Source organism: Microcaecilia unicolor, chromosome 7, assembly GCF_901765095.1.
Source record: "Microcaecilia unicolor chromosome 7, aMicUni1.1, whole genome shotgun sequence".
Lineage (NCBI taxonomy): Eukaryota > Metazoa > Chordata > Amphibia > Gymnophiona > Siphonopidae > Microcaecilia > Microcaecilia unicolor.
In genome coordinates, this window is record NC_044037.1 from 127,936,535 (window position 1) to 127,959,468 (window position 22,934).

Consider the following 22,934-nt stretch of genomic DNA (forward strand, 5'->3'; position numbering starts at 1 on the left):
GGTTCAAGCCGTAGCACTGCAGGCAAGGAAGAAATGGAAGTTGGAACACTGTGGTGTGCACATGTAAGGCTCATCTCTGATTCACTGGCACTGTGTGCAGAAAGATCACCACATGCACGCATCAATAGGTCTGTGCATCATCCCAGGAGCAGAGAGGGTTAATAGAAAAATTCTACATCTGCGCTGTTAAGGCAAAGAGGAGCAGAAGGAGATGGTACTCAAATAACTTGGTACTTGGTAGGTGAGAGGCTGGCACATGTGCACCATACACTTCCATGGGAACCCTGCAGAGCTGCTTCCCTCCATGCAGGAACCCCACAGCCCTGGAGGGGAATCCTGTGAGATTCCCGCAGATTCCACAGAATTCCTTGAACCCCGTTCCCGTGCAGGTCTCTAGTTCCTACTTCTCACAGACGTCGGTACACCTCCTCTCACCCGCCTCAGCAAGCACAATCCCAGTGTGCTCGTTCATGTCACCAGTGTGTTCCTAAAGCCCCTGCTGCTCCCCAGTCAAATCAGGGGATGAGCTTTTGATGGGCTCCAGCAGGTAGTCTGAAGTTTTTCCACGAAAGGTGGCCCCACGTAAGCTCTGATCAGTGGGTTCTTCAAATAGTCTGTCTTGGGTACGCCATGAATTGGCCTGAAAAACTCAGCTCTCCTCATGAGCAGGTACTTGCAGAGGGATTCTCAGCCCTTTTGAAGGCCTATGCGATCGATCCTGTACCACCAGGGGAGGAAGGGTAGGGATTCTATTCCAGGTACTTTCTTGTGCAAACGAGGTCAGGGGAGATGCGTCCCATCCTAGACCTAAGGGCCCTGAATAAATTTCTGGTCAAAGAGAATTTCAGGATGGTTTCCCTGGGCACGCTTCTTCCCATGATTCAGGAAATCAATTGGCTATGCTCTCTGGACTTAAAGGATGCTTACACGCACATCCTGATACTTCCAGCTCTCCAGAAGTATCTCCAATTTTGGCTGGGAATATAGCACTTCTGAAGGCAATGAAACAGTGTGACAAGGCGTTGGCCATAGCTAGAAGGTTACTAGGCTGTATAGAGAGAGGTGTGACCAGCAGAAGAAAAGAGGTGTCGATGCCCCTGTACAAGTCGTTGGTGAGGCCCCACCTGGAGTATTGTGTTCAGTTTTGGAGGCCGTATCTTGCTAAGGATGTAAAAAGAATTGAAGCGGTGCAAAGAAAAGCTACGAGGATGGTATGGGATTTGCGTTACAAGACGTATGAGGAGAGACTTGCTGACCTGAACATGTATACTCTGGAGGAAAGGAGAAACAGGGGTGATATGATACAGACGTTCAAATATTTGAAAGGTATTAATCCGTAAACAAACCTTTTCCGGAGATGGGAAGGCGGTAGAACGAGAGGGCATGAAATGAGATTGAAGGGGGGCAGACTCAAGAAGAATGTCAGGAAGTATTTTTTCATGGAGAGGGTGGTGGATGCTTGGAATGCCCTCCCGTGGCAGGTGGTGGAGATGAAAATGGTAACGGAATTCAAACATGCGTGGGATAAACATAAAGGAATCCTGTGCAGAAGGAAGGGATCCTCAGGAGCTTAGCCTAGAATGGGTGGCAGAGCTGATGGTTGGGAGGCGGGGCTAGTGCTGGGCAGACTTATACGGTCTGTGCCGGGGCTGGTGGTTGGGAGGCGGGACTAGTGCTGGGCAGACTTATACGGTCTGTGCCGGGGCTGGTGGTTGGGCGGCGGGGATAGTGCTGGGCAGACTTATACGGTCTGTGCCAGAGCCAGTGGTGGGAGGCAGGGATAGTGCTGGGCAGACTTATACGGTCTGTACCAGAGCTGATGGTGGGAGGCAGGACTGGTAGTTGGGAGGCGAGGATAGTGCTGGGCAGACTTATACGGTCTGTGCCAGAGCTGGTGGTGGGAGGCGGGGATAGGGCTGGACAGACTTATACGGTCTGTGCCCTGAAGAGGACAGTACAAATAAAGTAGCACATGAATTTATCTTCTTGGGCAGACTGGATGGACCGTCCAGGTCTTTTTCTGCCGTCATCTACTATGTTACTATGTTACTTTGTAATACCACTTGTTGCCCTTGGCATCATGTCAGCTCCCAAGGTGTTTACCAAATGTCTAGTGGTAGTCTCAACATTGCTACGCAGTCTGTGAGTCCAAGTGTTCCCTTATCTCGACAATTGGCTGGTGAAGAGCATGTCAGAGGACGGTTCTTGGGAGTCCATGCGGCGGATTATTCGGCTGCTCAAGCTACTGGGGTTCGTTTTAAACTACCCCAAGGCCCATCTCCACCCTGTCCAGCAATTGGAATTCATTGAAGCCCTGCTCGATACACAGAAGGTTCTAGCTTTTCTCCTGGGGCCATGGGTGGACATTTTAGTTGCACCTACTTCTTTGGTTCACACCTCTCAGCAGGTCACAGCTCGACAGATGCCCATGACACGTCTTCATTTGAGAACTGCCCAATGGACCCTAGCTTCTCAGTGGTGCCAAGGGAACCTAGAAGATGTCATCCGATTGTTCCCAGATCTTGCTTGCTCCTTGTTGTGGTGGACTATTCGATCCAATTTGACTCTGGGACTTCCATTACAAATTCCTCAGCCGCAAAAAATGCTGACAATGGATGCATGTCACCTTGGTTGAGGAGCCTGTGTAGACGAGCTTCACACTCAGGGTGCTTGGTCTGCCCAGGAAACAGATCTCCAGATCAATCTCATGGAGCTTCGGGCTGTTTGAAACTCTCTAAAGGCTTTCAGAGATCAGCTGTCTCACCAAATTGTGCTAATTCAAATGGACAATCAGGTCGCAATGTACTACACCAACAAGCAAGGGGGCACCAGATCATGCCCTCTGTGTCAAGAGGCCATTTGGATGTGGTGTTGGGCTCTCTAGCATGGTATGCTCTTTCGTGCCACTTATCTGGCGGGCTAAAACAACAGCCTGGCCAACAGACTGAGCAGGGTCATGCAACCGCACAAGTGGTCTTTCAACATGGGAGTTATCCGGGAGATCTTATTTGCATGGGGCACTCCCTTGGTGGATCTTTTTGCCGCTCACATCAATGACAAAGTCCCTCAGTTCTGTTCCAGGCTACAGGCCCATGACATACTAGTGTCGGATGCGTACCTCCTCAATTGGGGGACAGGTCTTCTGTATGTGTATCTTCTCATACCTCTTGTGGGGAAGCCTTTGTTGAAACTCGAGCAAGGCTGCAGGACCATGATTCTGATTGCTCTTTACTGGCCCCAATAGATCTGGTTCCCTCTTCTTCTGGAGTTATCCTCTGAAGAACCATGGAGATTGGAGTGTTTTCCAACCCTCATCACGCAGAATGAGGGGTCTGTTCTCCATCCCAGTCTCCAGTCTCTGGCCCTCAAGGCATGGATGTTGAGAGCCTAGAATTTGCTTCCTTGGGTCTTCCAGAGGGTGTCTCCTGGGTCTTGCTGTCTTCCAGGAAAGATTCCACTAGGAGGTATCACTCATTTAAATGGAGGAGGTTTGCTGTCTGGTGTGAGGGCAAAGCCCCTAGATCCCCTTGCTTGCCCTACACGGAACCTGCTTGAATACCTTCTACATATTTCCGAGTCTGGTCTTAAGACCAACTCCATAAGGGTTCACCTCAGTGCGATTAGTGTAGAGGGTAAGCCCATCTCTGGACAGCCTCTAGTCGTTCGCTTCATGAGAGGTTTGCTTTTTTCAAAGCCCCCTTTCAAACCTCCTCCAGTGTCATGGGACCTCAACGTCGTTCTCACCCAGCTGATGAAAGCTCCTTTTGAGCCACTGGATTTCTGTCATCTGAAGTACTTGACCTGGAAGGTCATTCTCTTGATGGCTTACTACAGCTTGTATAGTTAGTGAGCTTCAAGCCTTGGTAGTGAATGCACCTTATACTAGGCTTCATCATAACAGAGTAGTCTTCTGCACGCACCCTAAGTTCTTACCTAATGTGATGTCAGAGTTCCATGTGAACCAGTCAGTTGTCTTGCCAACATTCTTTCCCTGACCTTATGCCCATCCTGGTTAGAGTGCTTTGCACACCTTGGACTGCAAATGAGCATTGACCTATTACATGGAGCGGACTAAGCCCCACAGACAGTCTGCTCAACTTTTTCTTACTTTTAAACCCAACAGAATGGGGTTCACCATCAGGGAAACACACAATTTCTAATTTTTTTTGTTTTGTTTTGTTGCATTTGTACCCCGCGCTTTCCCACACATGGGGCTTACATGGGCAATGGAGGGTTAAGTGACTTGCCCAGAGTCACAAGGGGCTGCCTGTGCCTGAAGTGGGAATCAAACTCAGTTCCTCAGTTCCCCAGGACCAAAGTCCACCACCCTAACCATTAGGCCACTCCTCCACTGGCTGAAAGATTGCATTTCTGGAGGGTCATGTCAAGTTTCATAAAGTCAGAGCCATGACTATGTCAGTAGCCCACTTGCGGTCTGCCTCCATTGAAGAGATTTGCAGGGCTGCAATGTGGTCTTCAGTCCACACATTCACATCTCACTGCTGCCTTGAGCAGGATGCCCAGTGCAACAGTCGATTCAGGCAGATAGTTCTGTGGAATCTGTTTGGGGTCTAGAATCCAACTCCACCCCCTTAGGCTCATTTTGTTCTGTTCCAGGCTGCACTCTCGCTTAGTTTGTATACTGTGTTCTGTCCTTGTTGTTGCGAGTCCTAATTGACCACTGATTATTTTCAGTGAGCCTGGTTGCTAGGGATTCCCCATGTGTGAGAATGCATAGGCCTGCTTATCCTCAGAGAAAGCGAAGATACTTACCTATAACAGGTATTCTCCAAGGACAGCAGGCCTTATATTCTCAGGCCTATCAAACCTAGGGATCCTACCTCCCCTTGGAGTTGTCTACTTTTTCTGTTTTTCTTTGCTGTAATATTGTACTGCGGTAACTGTGCTGTCAAGGCGAGCGGGAAGACATTCATGCATGTGCAGTGGAGTGTGTCTAGCACTCCACAAAACTCTTATTAGCTTGCTAGAAGCTCTGGACCAGGCAACGCAGGATCGCATTACCCATATAAGGCCTGTGGTCCTCGGAGAATACCTGCTATAAGTATCTTCATATTGCATATTTCTTTTGATTTTACTGTTACTGTTCCTAAGTTAAGAGAAACCCTAGAATGCCAGGTGTAATCATTATATTGTTTTGTTTTTTCATTGTAGGGTGATAGGGGAGATGCTGGAGTAAAAGGAATTCCTGGTGAGATGGGCTTGGCTGGTCTTCCAGGACCTGTGGGACCTCGAGGGCTCCAAGGACCCCCTGGACCTCCTGGACCAGTTACACAAGATGGATTTGTAAGTATCTAACCAAATGTCTAGTTATTTGAAACTCTATTATTCATATACCTGTTCTAAGAAAATATTTTATAGTCATTGTTTCTGGCTATCTTTTCATGTAAAATACTCCTTTTTTTAAATCAAAGTTTCATCAGTCATCATGCATAATCTTTTTCCTTTCTTTATCCTGTTCTGTTAATAACTTTTTGGCTGTTTGCTCTCTTAGCTCTTTCCTTTGCTACAGGAAAAATGATACATCTTTTGCTGTTGGCAAGGTGGTTGCAGATGTTCAAAACTTGCAGGATTGGTTTCTTGTGAATTGGTTGGTGTTGAACATAGCAAATTGGGTCAGAGTAAACGGGATAGGGCTAGTTTATTGATCAGGTTACTGAGAGAGATTGTGGTACAGCAGGAAGTTTGAAATTTAGGAATTTTGGTGGATGGTCATCTGACTTGTTGCAGTGGTAGCATGAGCTGCTTTATTTAAAATCGGGTGGATATGAAGACTTAAATCTTTGATCTCCTTTGAAGATCCCAGATCAGTGATGCAATAAGTTTGGATTACTGTAACGATTTGCTTTTGCGGATGCCACAAAAGTATTTTTGGATGTTGCAGCCGGTACAAAATGTGGCTGTTTGGCTATCAGTTTGTTGCTGATGAGAAAAAATATTCTTCCACATACATGTTTAAACCCCAGGTGTCACATACTGTTAGATGCTGCTTCTACAAACTGAAACAGATCTTATTATTCAACTGAACTACTGCAATTATTTACTTCACTTTATTAAACAACATGGCATTCACCATCTTCCTCTCATTCAGCTCTGTGCCTCTAATGATGCTCACAAGGGCCGCTGCTCCTTGCTTGTCTTCAGTAGAGCATCTAAGAGGTACTCTGCTGGGGTTCAGAATTGCCAGCCCTTAACAGGGCTGTGTAACCACCAGTAACAGGGTTTCCCCTCTAGATGGCTGTCTCCCATCTTAGCCAGACCATACAGAAACAAACCCCACGTTGAATGCCACCAATCCCCCCCTTCCTTTAAACTCGTGGGGAGCAGGTTTTTTAAAATTCCCTTATTCTAATCCAGCTCTCTCCATTTGTGTGTGCTCATCATTGATCCCACAAGCTTTTTTCCCTTCAGTGAATTAATCCAGTCATAATGTGTAAAAGAGCTTCCAGCATTCTGCCTGTTGGTTTCCATTTACATGCAGGCAGAGCTGTAGGATCCACCCCCCTCTAGCAAATTAACTGTTCAAACAGCCACATTCCTATGCCACACTACTAAGGCAAGCAAACTGACAGTTATGAACTGAGAAAGAATAAACCTGTTTGTGTTTTAAAGCATCTTACCAGGATTTCTTCTATCTCCTTATTCTCAATAAAACCCATCCACAAGGTGGGGTGGAAGGGGGTGGATTCAAGTGTATAAATAATTTCCACGGCTAGGCTGAAAACACACTGATTGTTTTGGCTCCTTGCCAATTAGAGTGAACAACTTGATTATTGGTTCCATAGAAAGATGGCAAAAATGTTACGTATGTGTTAGGCGGTGAGAGTCTGCTAGGTACGGATGGGGAGAGGGATCTTGGGGTGATAGTATCTGAGGATCTGAAGGCGATGAAACAGTGTGATAAGGCGGTGGCCGTAGCTAGAAGGTTACTAGGCTGTATAGAGAGAGGTGTGACCAGCAGAAGAAAAGAGGTGTCGATGCCCCTGTACAAGTCGTTGGTGAGGCCCCACCTGGAGTATTGTGTTCAGTTTTGGAGGCCGTATCTTGCTAAGGATGTAAAAAGAATTGAAGCGGTGCAAAGAAAAGCTACGAGGATGGTATGAGATTTGCATTACAAGACGTATGAGGAGAGACTTGCTGACCTGAACATGTATACCCTGGAGGAAAGGAGGAACAGGGGTGATATGATACCTTTCAAATATTTGAACGTCTGTATTAATCCGCAAACGAACCTTTTCCGGAGATGGGAAGGCGGTAGAACGAGAGGGCATGAAATGAGATTGAAGGGGGGCAGACTCAAGAAGAATGTCAGGAAGTATTTTTTCATGGAGAGGGTGGTGGATGCTTGGAATGCCCTCCCGCGGGAGGTGGTGGAGATGAAAACAGTAACGGAATTCAAACATGTGTGGGATAAACATAAAGGAATCCTGTGCAGAAGGAAGGGATCCTCAGGAGCTTAGCCTAGAATGGGTGGCAGAGCTGATGGTTGGGAGGCGGGGCTAGTGCTGGGCAGACTTATACGGTCTGTGCCGGGGCTGGTGGTTGGGAGGCGGGACTAGTGTTGGGCAGACTTATACAGTCTGTGCCAGAGCTGGTGGTTTGGAGGCAGGGATAGGGCTGGACAGCCTTATACGGTCTGTGCCCTGAAGAGGACAGTACAAATAAAAAAGTAGCACATATGAATTTATCTTCTTGGGCAGACTGAATGGACCGTTCAGGTCTTTTTCTGCCGTCATCTACTATGTTACTATGTTACTTCCTTTATGGAAAAGTCTTGTGGACAATATTTTATAGGTGTTTTTCTCATGTGTCACTGTTCATCTAATAAAATTATAGTAGACAGCATATGTTTTTTTAGCATAATATGAGCTAAATAGACAAAAAGCATCTAATTGTTATGTAGATTGAATAACAGTGCTTGCACTTAACTTTACAGTCTACATTATTCATGGAAAGAATTTTTTTTCCTATAGGTCTTTTAAGGGGCTCCCAGGACTGTCAGACCACGTTAGTGATCCAGTGCTCTTAAGGGCCCTTTTACTAAGCTCTGTGAGGCACTAACATGCACCTAATGCAACTTAAAATGGTGTACCATGGGTCACGCTCATGTGTCCTGCAGTAATTCTGAAAATGTATTTATTTATTTATTTATTTATTTTAGGGACGTGTCCTGTGTTAATCAGTTAGCGCAGGATTACCACCTACAAAATGGGTAGCAGTAAGTACTTACGCAGTAATATTTTTTAATGGCAACATTCACACATAGGCATTAATAAAAAACATATGAAAAGCCATTTTTATAGCTACAAAATGACCTTAGTGTGTGGGAAAAACCCATGTAAGAGTGCATTAAGGCCACTTTTTGCCACAGTTTAGTAAAAGGACCCCTTAGGGAAGAAAGTTATCACAAGTTTAAAGATTTAATAATCTCTCCCACCCCCCAACACCACACAGAATAAAACCCTAAATCCTCCCCTCAGCCCCCCCCCCCCAAGCACCTACTGAGAATTTCCATGGTGTTCAATGGCTGAGCAGGAGTAATCTACAGTCACTCCTGCCTTGACGAGTACCTGGGTTCAAAAGGAAATTCAAGACATGAAAATCTGACTGCTGATCACTTCCTAGAGGCCTTGTCCAACCCTCATGTGAATGAAAAGATGGTGACTCTGTCAGAACAGGTTGATATATGGCGTGTATACTTAACAATTAGAAACTCAATTGACAAAGCTTCGCTATATACCCTAGCATATGCATGTATTATAACACGCTTGGATTACTGCAATACCATCTATGCGGGATTTGCCAAGACTAATATAAAACGGTTACAAATGATACAGAATACTGCGGCTCGTATTATCTGTAGGGCTTCAAAATATGATAGGATTACACCACTTCTATATCAGCTTCACTGGCTTCCAGTTACAACTACTACTATTTAGCATTTCTATAGCGCTACAAGGCGTATGCAGCGCTGCACAAACATAGAAGAAAGACAGTCCCTGCTCAAAGAGCCTACAATCTAATAGACAAAAAATAAAGTAAGCAAATCAAATCAATTAATGTGTACAGGAAGGAGGAGAGGAGGGTAGGTGAAGGCGAGTGGTTACAAGTGGTTACGAGTCAAAAGCAATGTTAAAGAGGTGGGCTTTCAGTCTAGATTTAAAGGTGGCCAAGGATGGGGCTCAGGAAGTTTATTCCAGGCGTAGGGTGCAGCGAGACAGAAGGCGCGAAGTCTGGAGTTGGCAGTAGTGGAGAAGGGAACAGATAAGAAGGATTTATCCATGGAGCGGAGTGCATGGGAAGGGGTGTAGGGAAGGACGAGTGTGGAGAGATACTGGGGAGCAGCAGAGTGAGTACATTTATAGGTTAGTAGAAGAAGTTTGAACAGGATGCGAAAACGGATAGGGAGCCAGTGAAGGGTCTTGAGGAGAGGGGTAGTATGAGTAAAGCGACCCTGGCGGAAGACGAGACGGGCAGCAGAGTTTTGAACCGATTGGAGAGGGGAGAGGTGACTAAGTGGGAGGCCAGCAAGAAGCAGATTGCAGTAGTCTAAACGAGAGGTGACAAGGGTGTGGATGAGGGTTTTGGTAGAGTGCTCGGAAAGAAAGGGGCGGATTTTACGGATGTTGTAAAGAAAGAAACGACAGGTCTTGGCAATCTGCTGGATATGAGCAGAGAAGGAGAGAGAAGAGTCAAAGATGACCCCAAGGTTTCGAGCTGAGGAGACAGGGAGAATGAGAGAGCCATCAACAGAAATAGAAAACGGGGGGAGTGGGGAGGTGGGTTTGGGGGGAAAAATGAGAAGCTCGGTTTTGGTCATGTTTAATTTCAGGTGGCGTTGAGACATCCAGATAGCAATGTCAGACAAGCACGCTGAAACTTTGGTTTGGATGCAAGGGTAGAAAGGGTAGAAAGGTAGATTTGGGAGTCATCAGCATAGAGATGGTAGGAAAAGCCATGGGATGAGATTAATGAACTAAGGGATGAAGTGTAGATAGAAAAGAGGAGGGGACCAAGAACAGAATCCTGAGGTATGCCGACAGGCAGAGGGATAGAAGTAGAAGAGGATCCACCAGAGTGAACACTGAAGGTGCGGAGGGAGAGGTAGGAAGAGAACTAGGAAAGGACAGAGCCCTGGAATCCAAGTGAGGACAGGATATCGAAGAGTATGCTGTGATCGACATTGTCAAAAGCAGTGAAAAGATCAAGAAGAATGAGGATGGAATAGAGACCTCTGGATTTAGCCAGTAACAGGTCATTGGAGACTTTAGTAAGTGCAGTTTCGGTTGAGTGGAGAGGGTGAAAACCAGATTGTAGTGGGTCAAGAATAGCATGTGAGGAGAAAATCAAGGCAGCGGTGGTGAACAGCACGCTCAAGTAATTTGGAGAGAAAAGGTTGGAGGGCAGACTTATACGGTCTGTGTCAGAGCCGGTGGTGGGAGACAGGGATAGTGCTGGGCAGACTTATACGGTCAGTGCCAGAGCCAGTGGTGGGAGGCGGGGATAGTGCTGGGCAGACTTATACGGTCTGTGCCAGAGCCGGTGGTTGGGAGGCGGGGCTGGTGGTTGGGAGGCGGGGATAGTGCTGGGCAGACTTATACGGTCTGTGCCCTGAAGAGCATAGGTACAAATCAAAGTAGGGTATACACAAAAAGTAGCACACATGAGTTGTCTTGTTGGGCAGACTGGATGGACCGTACAGGTCTTTTTCTGCCGTCATCTACTATGTTACTATCCCGCTTATAATCGAAAGACAAAAACGCCTATATTGCGACCTAAATCGGGAGATAGGCGTTTATCTCCCAAAAACGAATAACGCGGTATAATCGAAAGCCGAACTTGGACGTTTTCAACTGCACTCCATCGCAGAAGCGTACAAAGTTGATGGGGGCGTGTCGAAGGCGGAACTGGGGCGTGGTTATCGGCCGATCAGAGATGGGCGCCTTTCGCCGATAATGGGAAAAAAATATGCGTTTTTAGCGAGAATTTAGGGCACTTTTCCTGGACCCTGTTTTTCCACGAATAAGGCCCCAAAAAGTGCCCTAAATGACCAGATAACCACTGGAGGGAATCGGGGATGACCTCCCCTGACTCCCCCAGTGGTCACAAACCCCCTCCCACCACAAAATATGCCGTTTCACAACTGTTTATTTTCACCCTCAAATGTCATACCCACCTCCCTGGCAGCAGTATGCAGGTCACTGGAGCAGTTATTAGGGGGTGCAGTGGACTTCAGGCAGGTGGACCCAGGCCCATCCCTCCCCTACCTGTTACAATTGTGCTGCTTAATGCTTATTAGTCGTCCAACCCCCCAAACCCACTGTACCCACATGTAGGTGCCCCCCTTCACCCCTTAGGGCTATAGTAATGGTGTAGACTTGTGGGCAGTGGGTTTTGAGGGGGATTTGGGGGGCTCAACACACAAGGGAAGGGTGCTATGCACCTGGGAGCACTTTTACCTTTTTTTTTATTTTTGTAAAAGTGTCCCCTAGGGTGCCCGGTTGGTGTCCTGGCATGTGAGGGGGACCAGTGCACTATGAATCCTGGCCCCTCCCACGAACAAATGCCTTGGATTTATTCGTTTTTGAGCTGGGCGCTTTCATTTTCTATTATCGCTGAAAAACAAAAACGCCCAGCTCACAAATTGTCGAATAAAACATGGACGTCTATTTTTTTCGAAAATATGGTTCGGTCCACCCCTTCACGGACCCGTTCTCAGAGATAAACACCCATGGAGATAGACGTTTTTGTTCAATTATGCCCCTCCACGTATGTTACTATGTATGTAGATGGGTCGGTAATTAGAGGAACAAGTAGGGTCGAGTGAAGGCTTCTTAAGGAGAGGTGTGACCACAGCATGCTTAAAGGCAGTAGGGACAGTTGCAGTGGAAAGTGAGAGGTTGAGAATGTGACAGATAAAAGAAATAAGAGCAGGTGAGATGGCATTAAGAAGGTGGGTGGGAATGGGATCAGAGGAACAGGTGGTACATTTTGAGGAAGAAAGGAGAAGTGTAGTTTCCTCTATAGTAACTTCAAGAAAGGAGGAAAAGGAATGAGGGGAAGGAGAGAGAGGGGAACGGACTAGTGGAGGGAGAGGTGGTGAGGTAGAGAATTCAAGGTTTATCTTTTGAACCTTGTCGTGAAAGAATTCAGCAAGGGTCTGAGGAGATAATGAAGGGGGAGTTGGGGGAGGGGGCACCTTGAGGAGAGAGTTCAATGTGGTGAAGAGAAGTCGAGGGTTAGAGCCAAGAGAGTTGGTCAGTTGGATATAATAATCCTGTTTGGCGCGTAAAAGAGCAAATTGGAAGGAGGTCAGCATGAACTTAAAGTGTAAGAAATCAGCAAGGGCCCGAGATTTCCGCCAGAGGCGTTCGGCGGAGCAGGTACAGGAACGTAGGTAGCGGATATTAGAAGTCAGCCAAGGTTGTGGTTTTGTATGCCTTATAGGGCAGGTCATCAAAGGTACGAGTGTCTAAGGCAGAGGATAGAGTATTGTTGTAAGAAGAAACAGCCTCGTTGACAGATGTGGATGGTGCAACAGTAGAGAGGAGGTTTGAAACATGGGAGGATAAGATGAAGGGTCAATATCGTGAAGATTCCTAGATAAATTAGATAAGATAGGACGGGACTGGGAGGGAGGAGATTTAAGTGTGAAAGTTATAAGATGGTGATCAGAGAGGGGACGATCAGAGGCAAGGAAACTAGAGGGTGAACAGTTGGAGGAGAAGATGAGATCAAGACAGTGACCATTTTGATGAGTGGGGGAGGTGGAGCATAGTTGGAGATTAAAGGAGGATGTTAAAGCGAGTAACTTGGAAATATAAGAGTTGGAAGGATCATTAGCAGGAATATTAAAGTCACCAAGGATGAGAGAGGGGGAGGAAGGATCATGGAAGAAGGCAAGCCAAGCAACAAAGTCACTGAGAAAAGATGAAAGGGACTTATCAGGGGGACGATAAATGACCGCTATTCGAAGAGGCAGAGGAGAGAAAAGGCGGATAGAGTGGACTTCAAAGGAGGATTGAGGTGGAAGGAGGTGTTGAAATCTGGAGGAGGGAGAGAGTAGTAGTCCAACACCGCCCCCGCGACCAGCAGGGCGAGGAGTATGTGAAAAAAGATAACTGCCATGGCAGAGGGCTGCGACTGAAGCAGAGTCATCAGGGCAGAGCCAGGTTTCTGTTATGGCGAGCAGATGGAGGTGACGCGAGATAAAGAGGTCCTGGATATAGGGAAGTTTGTTACAGATAGAGCAGGCATTCCTTAGGGCGCAAGAGAAGGGCAGAGAAGAGGAGGGGAGTAGAGGAATAGAGATGAGGTTAGAGAGGTCGCGGTGAGATCTGTAGAGTTGGGATAATAGTTGGTGAGGAGGGCCAGGATTGGGATTGATGTCACCGGCTGAGAGTAAGAGAAGGAGTAAAAGAGAGTGGAGGAGAGTAGGAGAGGTGTGGCCACGAAGGCGTAGAAGGCGAGAGGTATTTAGGTGGAATGGGGAAGGCAAAATGGAGGGAAGAAAGAGACAGAGATTAAAAGCCAAGAGGGAGGAAGAGGGTAGGAGAGAAGGTGAGGTGATGAAGTCGATGGATGGGCAGTGAGTTCCTGTAGCGGAGAGAGGTAGGGGGTGAGGGAAAAGATTAGGAAGGGACAGGGCTAGGAAGAGAATGTGAATAGGGGCCATAAATGACTGAGGTACTTTAGCAACTGGGAAGAAGTTTAGATGTAAAGAGAAAAATGCCTGGCACGCGGCACCTAGAGCGGAGGCCCTGAGTGGATCGGAGTGGACCTGGGTGCCACCCCGGAGAAGGCTGTAAGGATATGCAGATGAGCTGCAAGTCCTCCACAGCACCTGAAAGGCAACCGGTGGTAGAGCTGGGCACCTCTCAGCTGAGGAAAGGCTTACCAGGGGTTAGGCCGAAGCCAGCATTCCTCCCCCTGAGGGTCGCCTGATCCAGTTGAAGCCAGAATAAAATTTAAAATTCTTACGCTGACACATAAAGCCTTATATTTATTGACTCCATCATATTTAGCTAATCTTACCCTAGAAAGCACGAAGGCAGACGGTCTGCAAACTCCAAGATGGAAAACAAAAAAAGCAGATCGTGTAGAAATGAAATGCAATTTATTTAAACAATACAACAATATATGCTAATCTTACCCTGCCATACTCACCTATACGAATACTTCGATCACTTATTTATTTATTTATTTATTGCATTTGTATCCCACATTTTCCCACCTCTTTGCAGGCTCAATGTGGCTTACAATACATCATGAATGATGGAAATATATTAGAAAATAGACATTTAGTATTACATAAGGATCTTGGATAACATGATAGTAGTGTGACAAGCAATATCCTATATAATAAAACGCACCTCCAACATTCTGAAGCTGATTGCATGGCTGAGGCATTCCTGCTCTCTGTATCCATCTCCTGAATTGACATCACGTACTTCCGGGTTCGTCACAAGCAGAAGTGACCAACCACATGAGGTTTCTCGGCTTCAGAATGTTGGAGGTGCATTCTATTAAATAGGATTGGTCAGTTCCTTGAAGCACAGCCAGAGCTCAGCGTCCTGCACATACGCTCAGACCACCAGAGAGAGAGAGAGGGGGGGCCTGACACCAGAGAGAGGGGGAGGGCTGACACCAGAGAGGGGGGGGAGGTATCTTTGTCACACACACACTCAATGTCTTTCTCACTCTCACACACTCTATGTCTCACACTGTATCACATTCATTCTCTATGTGTCACACAGTCACTCACACACTCTCTCAGTGGCGTTCCTAGCCTGGATGACACCCGGGGCGGATCGCCGATGTGCCCCCCCCCTAGGTGCAGCGCACACCCCCCCCCCTGCGAAATGACACCTCCCCCCCCTCCCGGCGAAATGACACCCCCCCCCAGTTGCACGCCACTGGGGGGGGGGTGCCGCAGCGCGCACCTGTCGGCTCCGAGTTCACTAACTTCGCTCGTTCGCTGCAGCTCCGTCTGTCCCGGAACAGGAAGTAACCTGTTCCAGGGCAGAAGGAGCTGCAGCGAACGAGCGAAGTTAGCGAACTCGGAGCCGACAGGCGCGCGCCACGGCATCCCCCAGCGGCGTGCACCCGGGGTGGACCGTCCCCCCCCCCCCCTTGGTACGCCACTGCACTCTCTTGGTCTCATACACTCAGTCTCACAGAGAGTCTGTGTCTCACACACACTCTCTCTCTCACACACTGTATCTGTGTGAAACACACCCTCTCTCTCTCACACTGTGTCTCACATACGCACTTGCACACACTCTCATTCTCACACACACACTCTCTCTCTCACCGACACACTTGCACCCAGACTCACTCTCTCTCTCTCTCTCTCTCTCTCTCACTCACACACACACACACTCGCACATTCACTCTCTCTCTCACACATAGTCACTCTCACATACACTCTCTCAAACATACACACTCTGATGAAAACCTTGCTAGCGCCCGTTTCATTTGTGTCAGAAACGGGCCTTTTTTACTAGTTACAGATAATAGATTAGTAATTCCACCACCACAAAAGGCTAGATGGGAATCTACTAGGAACTCAGCTTTTTTCTTTCTAGCTCCCTCTCATTGGAATTGTCTTCCTAAAATTATTAGATTGGAAGAGTCCTGTGTCCAGTTTCGTAAACTTTTGAAAACATATCTGTTTCAAAATACTTTCGATAATAATCTGGGATAAAAAAGGGGACAAATAGGCAGAATGAATACTCAGTAAAAATAATATGTTTGCTTATATAGTATGTTATGAATGGTTGTCCATTGTCTACTGGTGTTAGTATCTTTTAGAATGGTTGTTTTAGTTTTTGCTGTGCTTTTCTATCAAATCAATGGATTTCTTATATGTTTTTAAAAATGATATTTTATTTTAAGATGTAGACCATTCTGTTTTGTGAATGCAATTAGAAACAGTATAGTACCCTAATGCTCTCTTGCTATATTGTTCCATTGCCCTATCATTTCCCCATCGATACACTGCATTGTTCTATCCACAAATGATATTTTGTCCATTGATACATTCCACTGTTCTACTTCCAAAATTACATTTTATCGCCCTATCATTTCCCCATTGATACATTCCACTGGTCTATTTTCCCAAATGATATTTTGATTTTCACTTTGCCTTCACATAACTCCTCACTATGTAACCATAACAGTACTGTAACAAATTGTATTTCCATCATTAACAATGTATTGTAAGCCACACTGAGCCCGCAAAGAGGTGGGAAAATGTGGGATACAAATGCAATAAAATAAATAAAATAAATAAATAGTAAATAAATAAACGATAAACAATAGCATTAGAAAAATGGCCCCTCTAAAGGAGGTCCTATAATATATGCACAAACATTCCTTGTGGTTCTCCCCAGAACTACGGGTCCTTAAACATCAAGGATTCCAACTTGAAAGAAGATGGTGAAAATATCACCTAGAGGTACACGTTAAACCCACCTACTGCTAACACCACAATAGAAACAGCCTTCCCAGGCACAACTAACCAGCATCGATTTTGCTACATACTTAGCCACTAAAATTAACTCTCCTCTTGTGGAAGGGCAGCTGCCAACAACAGAGAAGTGTATGGCTGAACCCCTGCTATTACTGTTACTGTACTATAGAGGAGTCTGAAGCCAGACTGCATGGGATTTAGCAGTTGATGACGGTCCAGGTGTTCTTGGAATTAGACAGCAACTACTACTTCCATGGTTTCCGTTAATGTTGTATGCTAGCCATCTGGTTCTTGTTTTGGCCACTAGAATAGCTCAAGTCAGGTGAGACCAGGGGCGTAGCCACGGGTGGGCCCGGGCCCAGCCACTTTTGCTCCAGGCCCACCCACCCTAACTAGTCCCAACCCAACCAGTGGCCAACCCAACCAGTGGCGTAGCTCTCCCAAGCAAGGCAGTCTTTTTCTGCCTCTTCTGCCCGCTCTCCCTGTCCGCGTAGTCTGCTCACTTTTACTGCCCTGAAGCACCATTCTCCCTCCAGCACCGGCGATTCCCATAGCCAGCCTTCCGCCAGCGTGCGTCATCGGGGCCTCTCTTTAGGCGCATCCCGCCTACTCTGCAACTTCCTGTTTTCCACAAAGGTGGGATCCGTGCCTGAGGAGAGGCCCCGACAATGCACACAGGCAGAAGGCTGACTATGGGAATCGCCAGTGCTGGAGAGATAACAGCGCTTCAGGACAGTAAAAATGACCAGACCACGCGGACGGGGAGAGCGGGCAGAAGAGAGGGAGAAATGCAAAACTCGGGAGGGGATGGAGAAGGGAGAAAGCGCTGCCCAAGACCAGAGTGGAAGTGAATCTATCTAGTCCACTATGAGCAAGGTAAGAAAGTCAATTTGTAATCTGTTTCCACTTTCCACCCCCTCCTCCCCCGCGCAGCCGTCATTTCAGTTCACTCAAAACAAAGCAAGCAAACTTTTGAGGTGCTGCATCCACCTTGTCATTCTTTATTGTTGCTCCATCTTAAAAGGTGGAGGAGAAAAGAAGTAACAATTGAATATCACTAAAACAGCTTCAAAAATTATTGTAGCTGGTAGAAACTGCAATTATAAAATCTATAGTTTGTGCTCATTTTTTTTTTCACCGTTCTTATATATAGTAGTCCAGATTTCAGTGAGGCTATCCTGTTTCCTGATGGGTGCATCTTAACTGTAATTATAATCTGCCTTCGGAAGCCTGGTGTTGTAAAGTTGATAGAATATACTGAAATTAAATGGTAGAATATACTGAAATTAAATGGATGTAGAATTAAACTCTCCTTTCTTTGGGGCACATGGAATCACATCTTCATCTGTTTTTTAGACCTTTACCTTTTAGATACACAAAGGGAATATTCTGTTTTGAACGTGTTTCAGGGGAAGTAGTTTTATAAGTCAAAATAAAAATATTTTGTTTCATGCAGATCTCTTTTGTTTAAACATAAATGGGCTATAAGCCCCTAATTCAGTCCACTGGTTTTCTTATATTTTGTTCTTGTGATGACTTATATTATGCCAAAACTGAAAACTCTTATCTCTATCTGGTCGATAATAAAAGGAGCACTATCTGCCCTAAAACGTTTTGTGGCTCTACATGAGGAATTGTGATATTAAATAAATAAGTGTATGTTTGTGCCCCTAGTCATGCATCCTATGTTTATATAATCCTTTCAAAAAATCCAGTTAATTGTTTAACATTTGTGGAACATAGCTACAGAGGCATGGTATGGTTGCATTTTTAAGATGGTAATACTAGGGCCTAGCTAAGAAACAGGTTATTTTGAGTTAGTCTTTACTGGACCAAACTTGTGCCATCACTATCCAGCAGGATAGGCAGTGTCTTAAAAGGTGGAGGATAAAGGATTTTCTTTTTTTTAAACAATAAGGAGTGACAACGTGGATGTAGCAGCTCATAGGTTTGCTTGCTTTGTTTTGAGAGCACAGCAATGACAGCTGCGTGGGGCAGGGGAAAGTGAGATTGGCCTGTCTATTAAACCTCCTTGGAGCTGCCAGAGGACCGTGGGAGCAGGCCAGGGAGATATGTGGCCCCAAGGATGGGGAGCGCTGAAAGAGACGGGGAAGAAGGCTAACGGGGAGAGAGAAGGGTAAATGCTGGACAGGGAGGGAGAAGGACACATAGTCAATACTGGACAGGGAGAGGAGAGGGACATTGGAACACAAAGAGGCAGTGCTGGAAAATGAAGAAATGGGGACACAGGGGCACTACTGAAAAGGGGGGAAGATAGGGGCTCTACTTGAAAGGAGGGGGATAGGAACACAGAGGGGCACTACTGAAAAGGGGAGGAGGAGATAGGGACACAGAAGGGGGAATGGAGATATGGGGACAATGGTGAAAAAGGGGAGAGATGGGGACACCTGGACGGCAGATGCTAGAAAAGGGGGAAATGAGGAGACCAGGTAGGCTTGTGCTAAAAAAGGGGGGAGATGGGGACACAGAAATGGCAGATGCTGAACTTGGGGGTAGGATAGGGACAAGGGACACAGAACGGAGATGCTGGACAGGACAAATAGTGGTGCAGAGGAAAGAAGGTTGGTGCACTTGGAGACAGAAGAAATCAGATGGGCAAAAGATCCTGTAAAGGCAGAAGAAACAGAGAAAAACAGAAAATAGACAGCAGGACCAAAGCAAATGAGAAAATAAATGGTTTAAACAACAGTAGAGGGGTCCGAGTGCATTTTCTTAAGTCATTTTGGATGTACTGCAGCACAGATTTTGATGGGTAGAATCAGGGACTGCAAATCCCATATGAATTTGGGATGTGAGTTCACGCTAGGACTGGTTGAAAAGTCTCTCTTTTCGAACTGGATCATGTGGCAGCTCTATACACAGATATTTGATGACGGGGACGTAAAATGCAAGATCAGTGCCAAACAGATGTAGAGAAGGAAAGGAAGAAGATGAGACGAGAGAAGAAATGGAAAGGCCAACCTGGAAAAGAATTTGTAAGGCTGACTCATGGAACATGGAAAAAAAGACTGGGATCTGTCGCGTTCCGCGCCCCTACCTGCTCTCCCGCGGCGGGGAGCGGGAGCCAGCGGCCTCCGCGGCACGAGAAGACAGCCGGGGGGGTCCCGCGTAGGGGCCGGCGCTGCCGCGGGACTGGCGGGTAAGGCCGGGACCGGCGGCTGGCGATGGCAAACGCCAGCCTCTTGGGGGAAGGAGGTCAGGACGAGGTTTGCGCCACCCAAAATGGCGGCGCTGGTACGCGAGAGCCGATGTCTTCTTCACTCCAGAGCCAGGGGGCTCTGGAGCTCCGCCTACCTAGCACCGGATTGGAGGACCAGGGTGATGACTCCGCCTGGAGATCGGGCAGAGCCAATCCAAGGGGCTCTGCCGACTCCCAGGGCTGGATTGGTGGGTTTCTTCCCCGAGGGCGGAGTGGCGCGATATTTAAACACAGAACCTAGCTGACATCCTTGCTTCAGGTTCTGTTCCCGAAGCCTGCGCAGCGGTTCCATGTTGCATCTTCTTGGACCTGCCCAGAGACTGCTTGAGCCGCTATCCAGAGACTGTGTTATTCTTGACCACGGATTGCTAGCCTCTGTCCAGAGACTGTGTTATATTTGACCACAGAGTGCTAGCCGCTTATCCAGAGACTGTGCTATACTTGACCACAGATTGCTAGCCGCTTATCCAGAGACTGTGTTATTCTTGACCACGGATTGCTAGCCGCTATCCAGAGACTGTGTTTATTCTTGACCACGGATTGCTAGCCTCTGTCCAGAGACTGTGTTATATTTGACCACAGAGTGCTAGCCGCTTATCCAGAGACTGTGTTATTCTTGACCACGGATTGCTAGCCGCTTATCCAGAGACTGGGTTACTTGACCACAGATTGCTAGCCGCCTGCCTAGAGAGCTGTCCTGCGCCTGACGGCTGTTTACTGCTTGCCCGCTACTCCCGACTCTAGCCAGGTCAGCCGTTTACCCCGCGGTTCCAGCAGTCCTGCTGACCGCCTGCAGCTGGGGGCTCAACCTCTGGTGAACGGCGGTCGCCGCGGGTGAAGATTGGGGTTGCACGGCTGTCCTCTGAGGTCTTTTGGGCCTTGCGGGACCTAAGGGCTCACTGACGTTGAAGACAAGACAGGATCAGCCAAATTCCCAGACAACAAAGGTAGAAAATGTTATTTAATACTTTGTAAGGACTGAGATGTACCTGCTTTGTAAAATGTACAGGAGAAAATGCATTTTTGTCTCTTTTCTACCAGTATTGCACTATTTATAAAAGAGTCTGGCTTCCTTGGACAGAGAGTGAGGGGGGGGGGGGGGGGTCTGTATTTCAATTTTGTTGTTGCTGGGTTTTTTTTTTTTTTTTGGTGGCTCCCTATTCTGTATTAGATTGGTAAAATGGAATGTTGTCACAATTTGGGTTTCTGCCAGGTGCTTGTGACCTGGGTTGGCCACTGTTGGAAACAGGATACTGGGTCTGACCCAGTATGGCTAATCTTATGTTTATATAGATGAGAGTCTGTCCATATTCTGCATGTGTGACTGAGGTGAAGGATTCTGCTAGCATGTAATGTCTGTGTAGGAATGTGTAACAGTGCAGTTTGTTCCAGTTTCCCAATAGTAGGTATATTAGTGCTCCGCAGTCCAGTGTAATATATATAGCACTGTCTTCTGATAGGTTGGTTAGGGCTGTTATGGTGTGGTAAGGTTTGTGTTCTAGGGCAGTCCTGGAGTACCCCCTTGCCAGTCACCACACAAACAAAAGCCCATCTGATTTAAATAAGTTGTCTAGCAGTGGAAGGGATGTGTGTGCTATTCCTGAATATTTTTACTTTGTAGTTAAGAAGACAGGTTGCCTTTTCTCCTGCGGGTCCAGCCGTCCAGGAACGTTGCCTGCCTGAAATTCTTCTCCTCCCCACCACTGCCTCGGTCCCTGCAGCATTCTTTTTTTCACCCGTCGCCTGCAGCGCTGCGATTCACACAGGCAGCTCCGCTCCCCCCTGCTGCATCCATCTGGCCCTACGTAAACAGGAAGTGCATCAGAGAGGGCCGGATGGACGCAGCAAGGGGGAGTGGAGCAGCCTGTTTGAATCGCAGCGCTACCGACGATGGGCGAAAAAAAGAATGCTGCAGGGACCGAGCAGTGGAAGATGCTGAAGCAGAAGTTCTTCAGGGAGGGAGACATGCTGCATGGAGAGGGGATAGGTGGTGAGAAAGGGAGAAATGTTGAATAAAGGGGAGGAGAGGAGGGAGAAATGGTACATGAGGAGGGAGGGAGAAATGTGGTGGAGGGCAGGGAGACATGATGGTAGAGGGGAGGAGAGAGATGTTGGACCCAGAACACAAGGGAGGGGGAGAGACAGATGGTGGACAGTGGGAATGAGAGGGGGAGATGTTGAACATGGGGGTGGATGAGAGGGAGGGAGAGGTACATAGGAGGTGGAGAGGGGAGAAAAAGAGAAAAAAGCTTGACTATGGGGGAGAGGGCAGGAGGGAAGATAGAAAGGACAGAGAAATGTCAGGCTATGAGGGTTGGGTGGGGAGGGGAGGAAGAGGGATCAGATGCTGGGCTAGACGGACGGATGGAGGAAGATGATGGGAATGGTAGAACCCTGTGGAAGAGGCCAGGAGGGGGTGGCAAGGAAATGAATGAGAGGATAGTGTGGCACGGAAATGAATGAGAGGATAGTGATTACAGAGGGTAGAAATATGGTAATGGGTAGTAGATTAAAGATGAAAGGGAATGTAGGGCTGTGGAAGGAGTGAGATGGGGAATGGAAGAGCTAACGGGTGAAAGAAGAAGATGGAAATTTGATAGGTAGTTGAAAAGAAAAAGGAGGAAAAGAAGAGTGAGAAAGAGGCAGAAAAGAGCTAAAAAGGAATGATTAATTTGTCAGAGGCAGGTGTAGTGAGGGAAAAGACAGGAGAGAGGAGAAAAAACATGGACTGCAGCCACTTGAAGAAGAATTAGCAGACAGACAGGAAAGCAGAGAAGAGAAATTGGAACCAGCAAGATGGAAAAATAAAATGTCCAGACAACAAAAGTAGAAACAAAGCATTTTATTTTGAATGTTTTAAATGGAATGTGTTAGCTTTTGGATATGTGCCTAGCAAATGTCTTTGTATTGTGTTCAGTAGAAAAGGAAATGCATTTCTGTTTTATGTCTCCAGTGTTGCATTAATGCCAAGTTTAACTTCTTGGGGTTCCCATTCAAGTCTTGTCTAAAAATTGTTATTTCTAATTTGTGATCCCTTGTTCTGTATTTGGTGAGGGTCTGTTGGTGTGATAGTAATGGCAGGTGGGAAATTAGAGTGGAGGCAGAGAGGAGGAGGGAATTGAGGAGGGGGGCCCTCTTTTATTTTCTGATCTGGGCTCAAGCAGGTCTACACCAGTCCTGACCCTTGTTGTATAGCTGATGAGGATCCCCAAGCATCCCCAG

At 47.0% G+C, this 22,934-nt stretch overlaps 1 protein-coding gene across 1 annotated transcript in view; it reads left to right on the forward strand.

The window, feature by feature from the left end:
- COL18A1 (collagen type XVIII alpha 1 chain) overlaps window positions 1–22,934 on the forward strand; it is a 782,170-nt gene that overhangs the window by 539,892 nt on the left and 219,344 nt on the right. Inside the window, exon 16 of the mRNA XM_030210084.1 lies at window positions 5,173–5,304. Coding sequence (XP_030065944.1) covers window positions 5,173–5,304 — 132 coding nt within the window. The remainder of the gene's footprint in view (window positions 1–5,172; window positions 5,305–22,934) is intronic.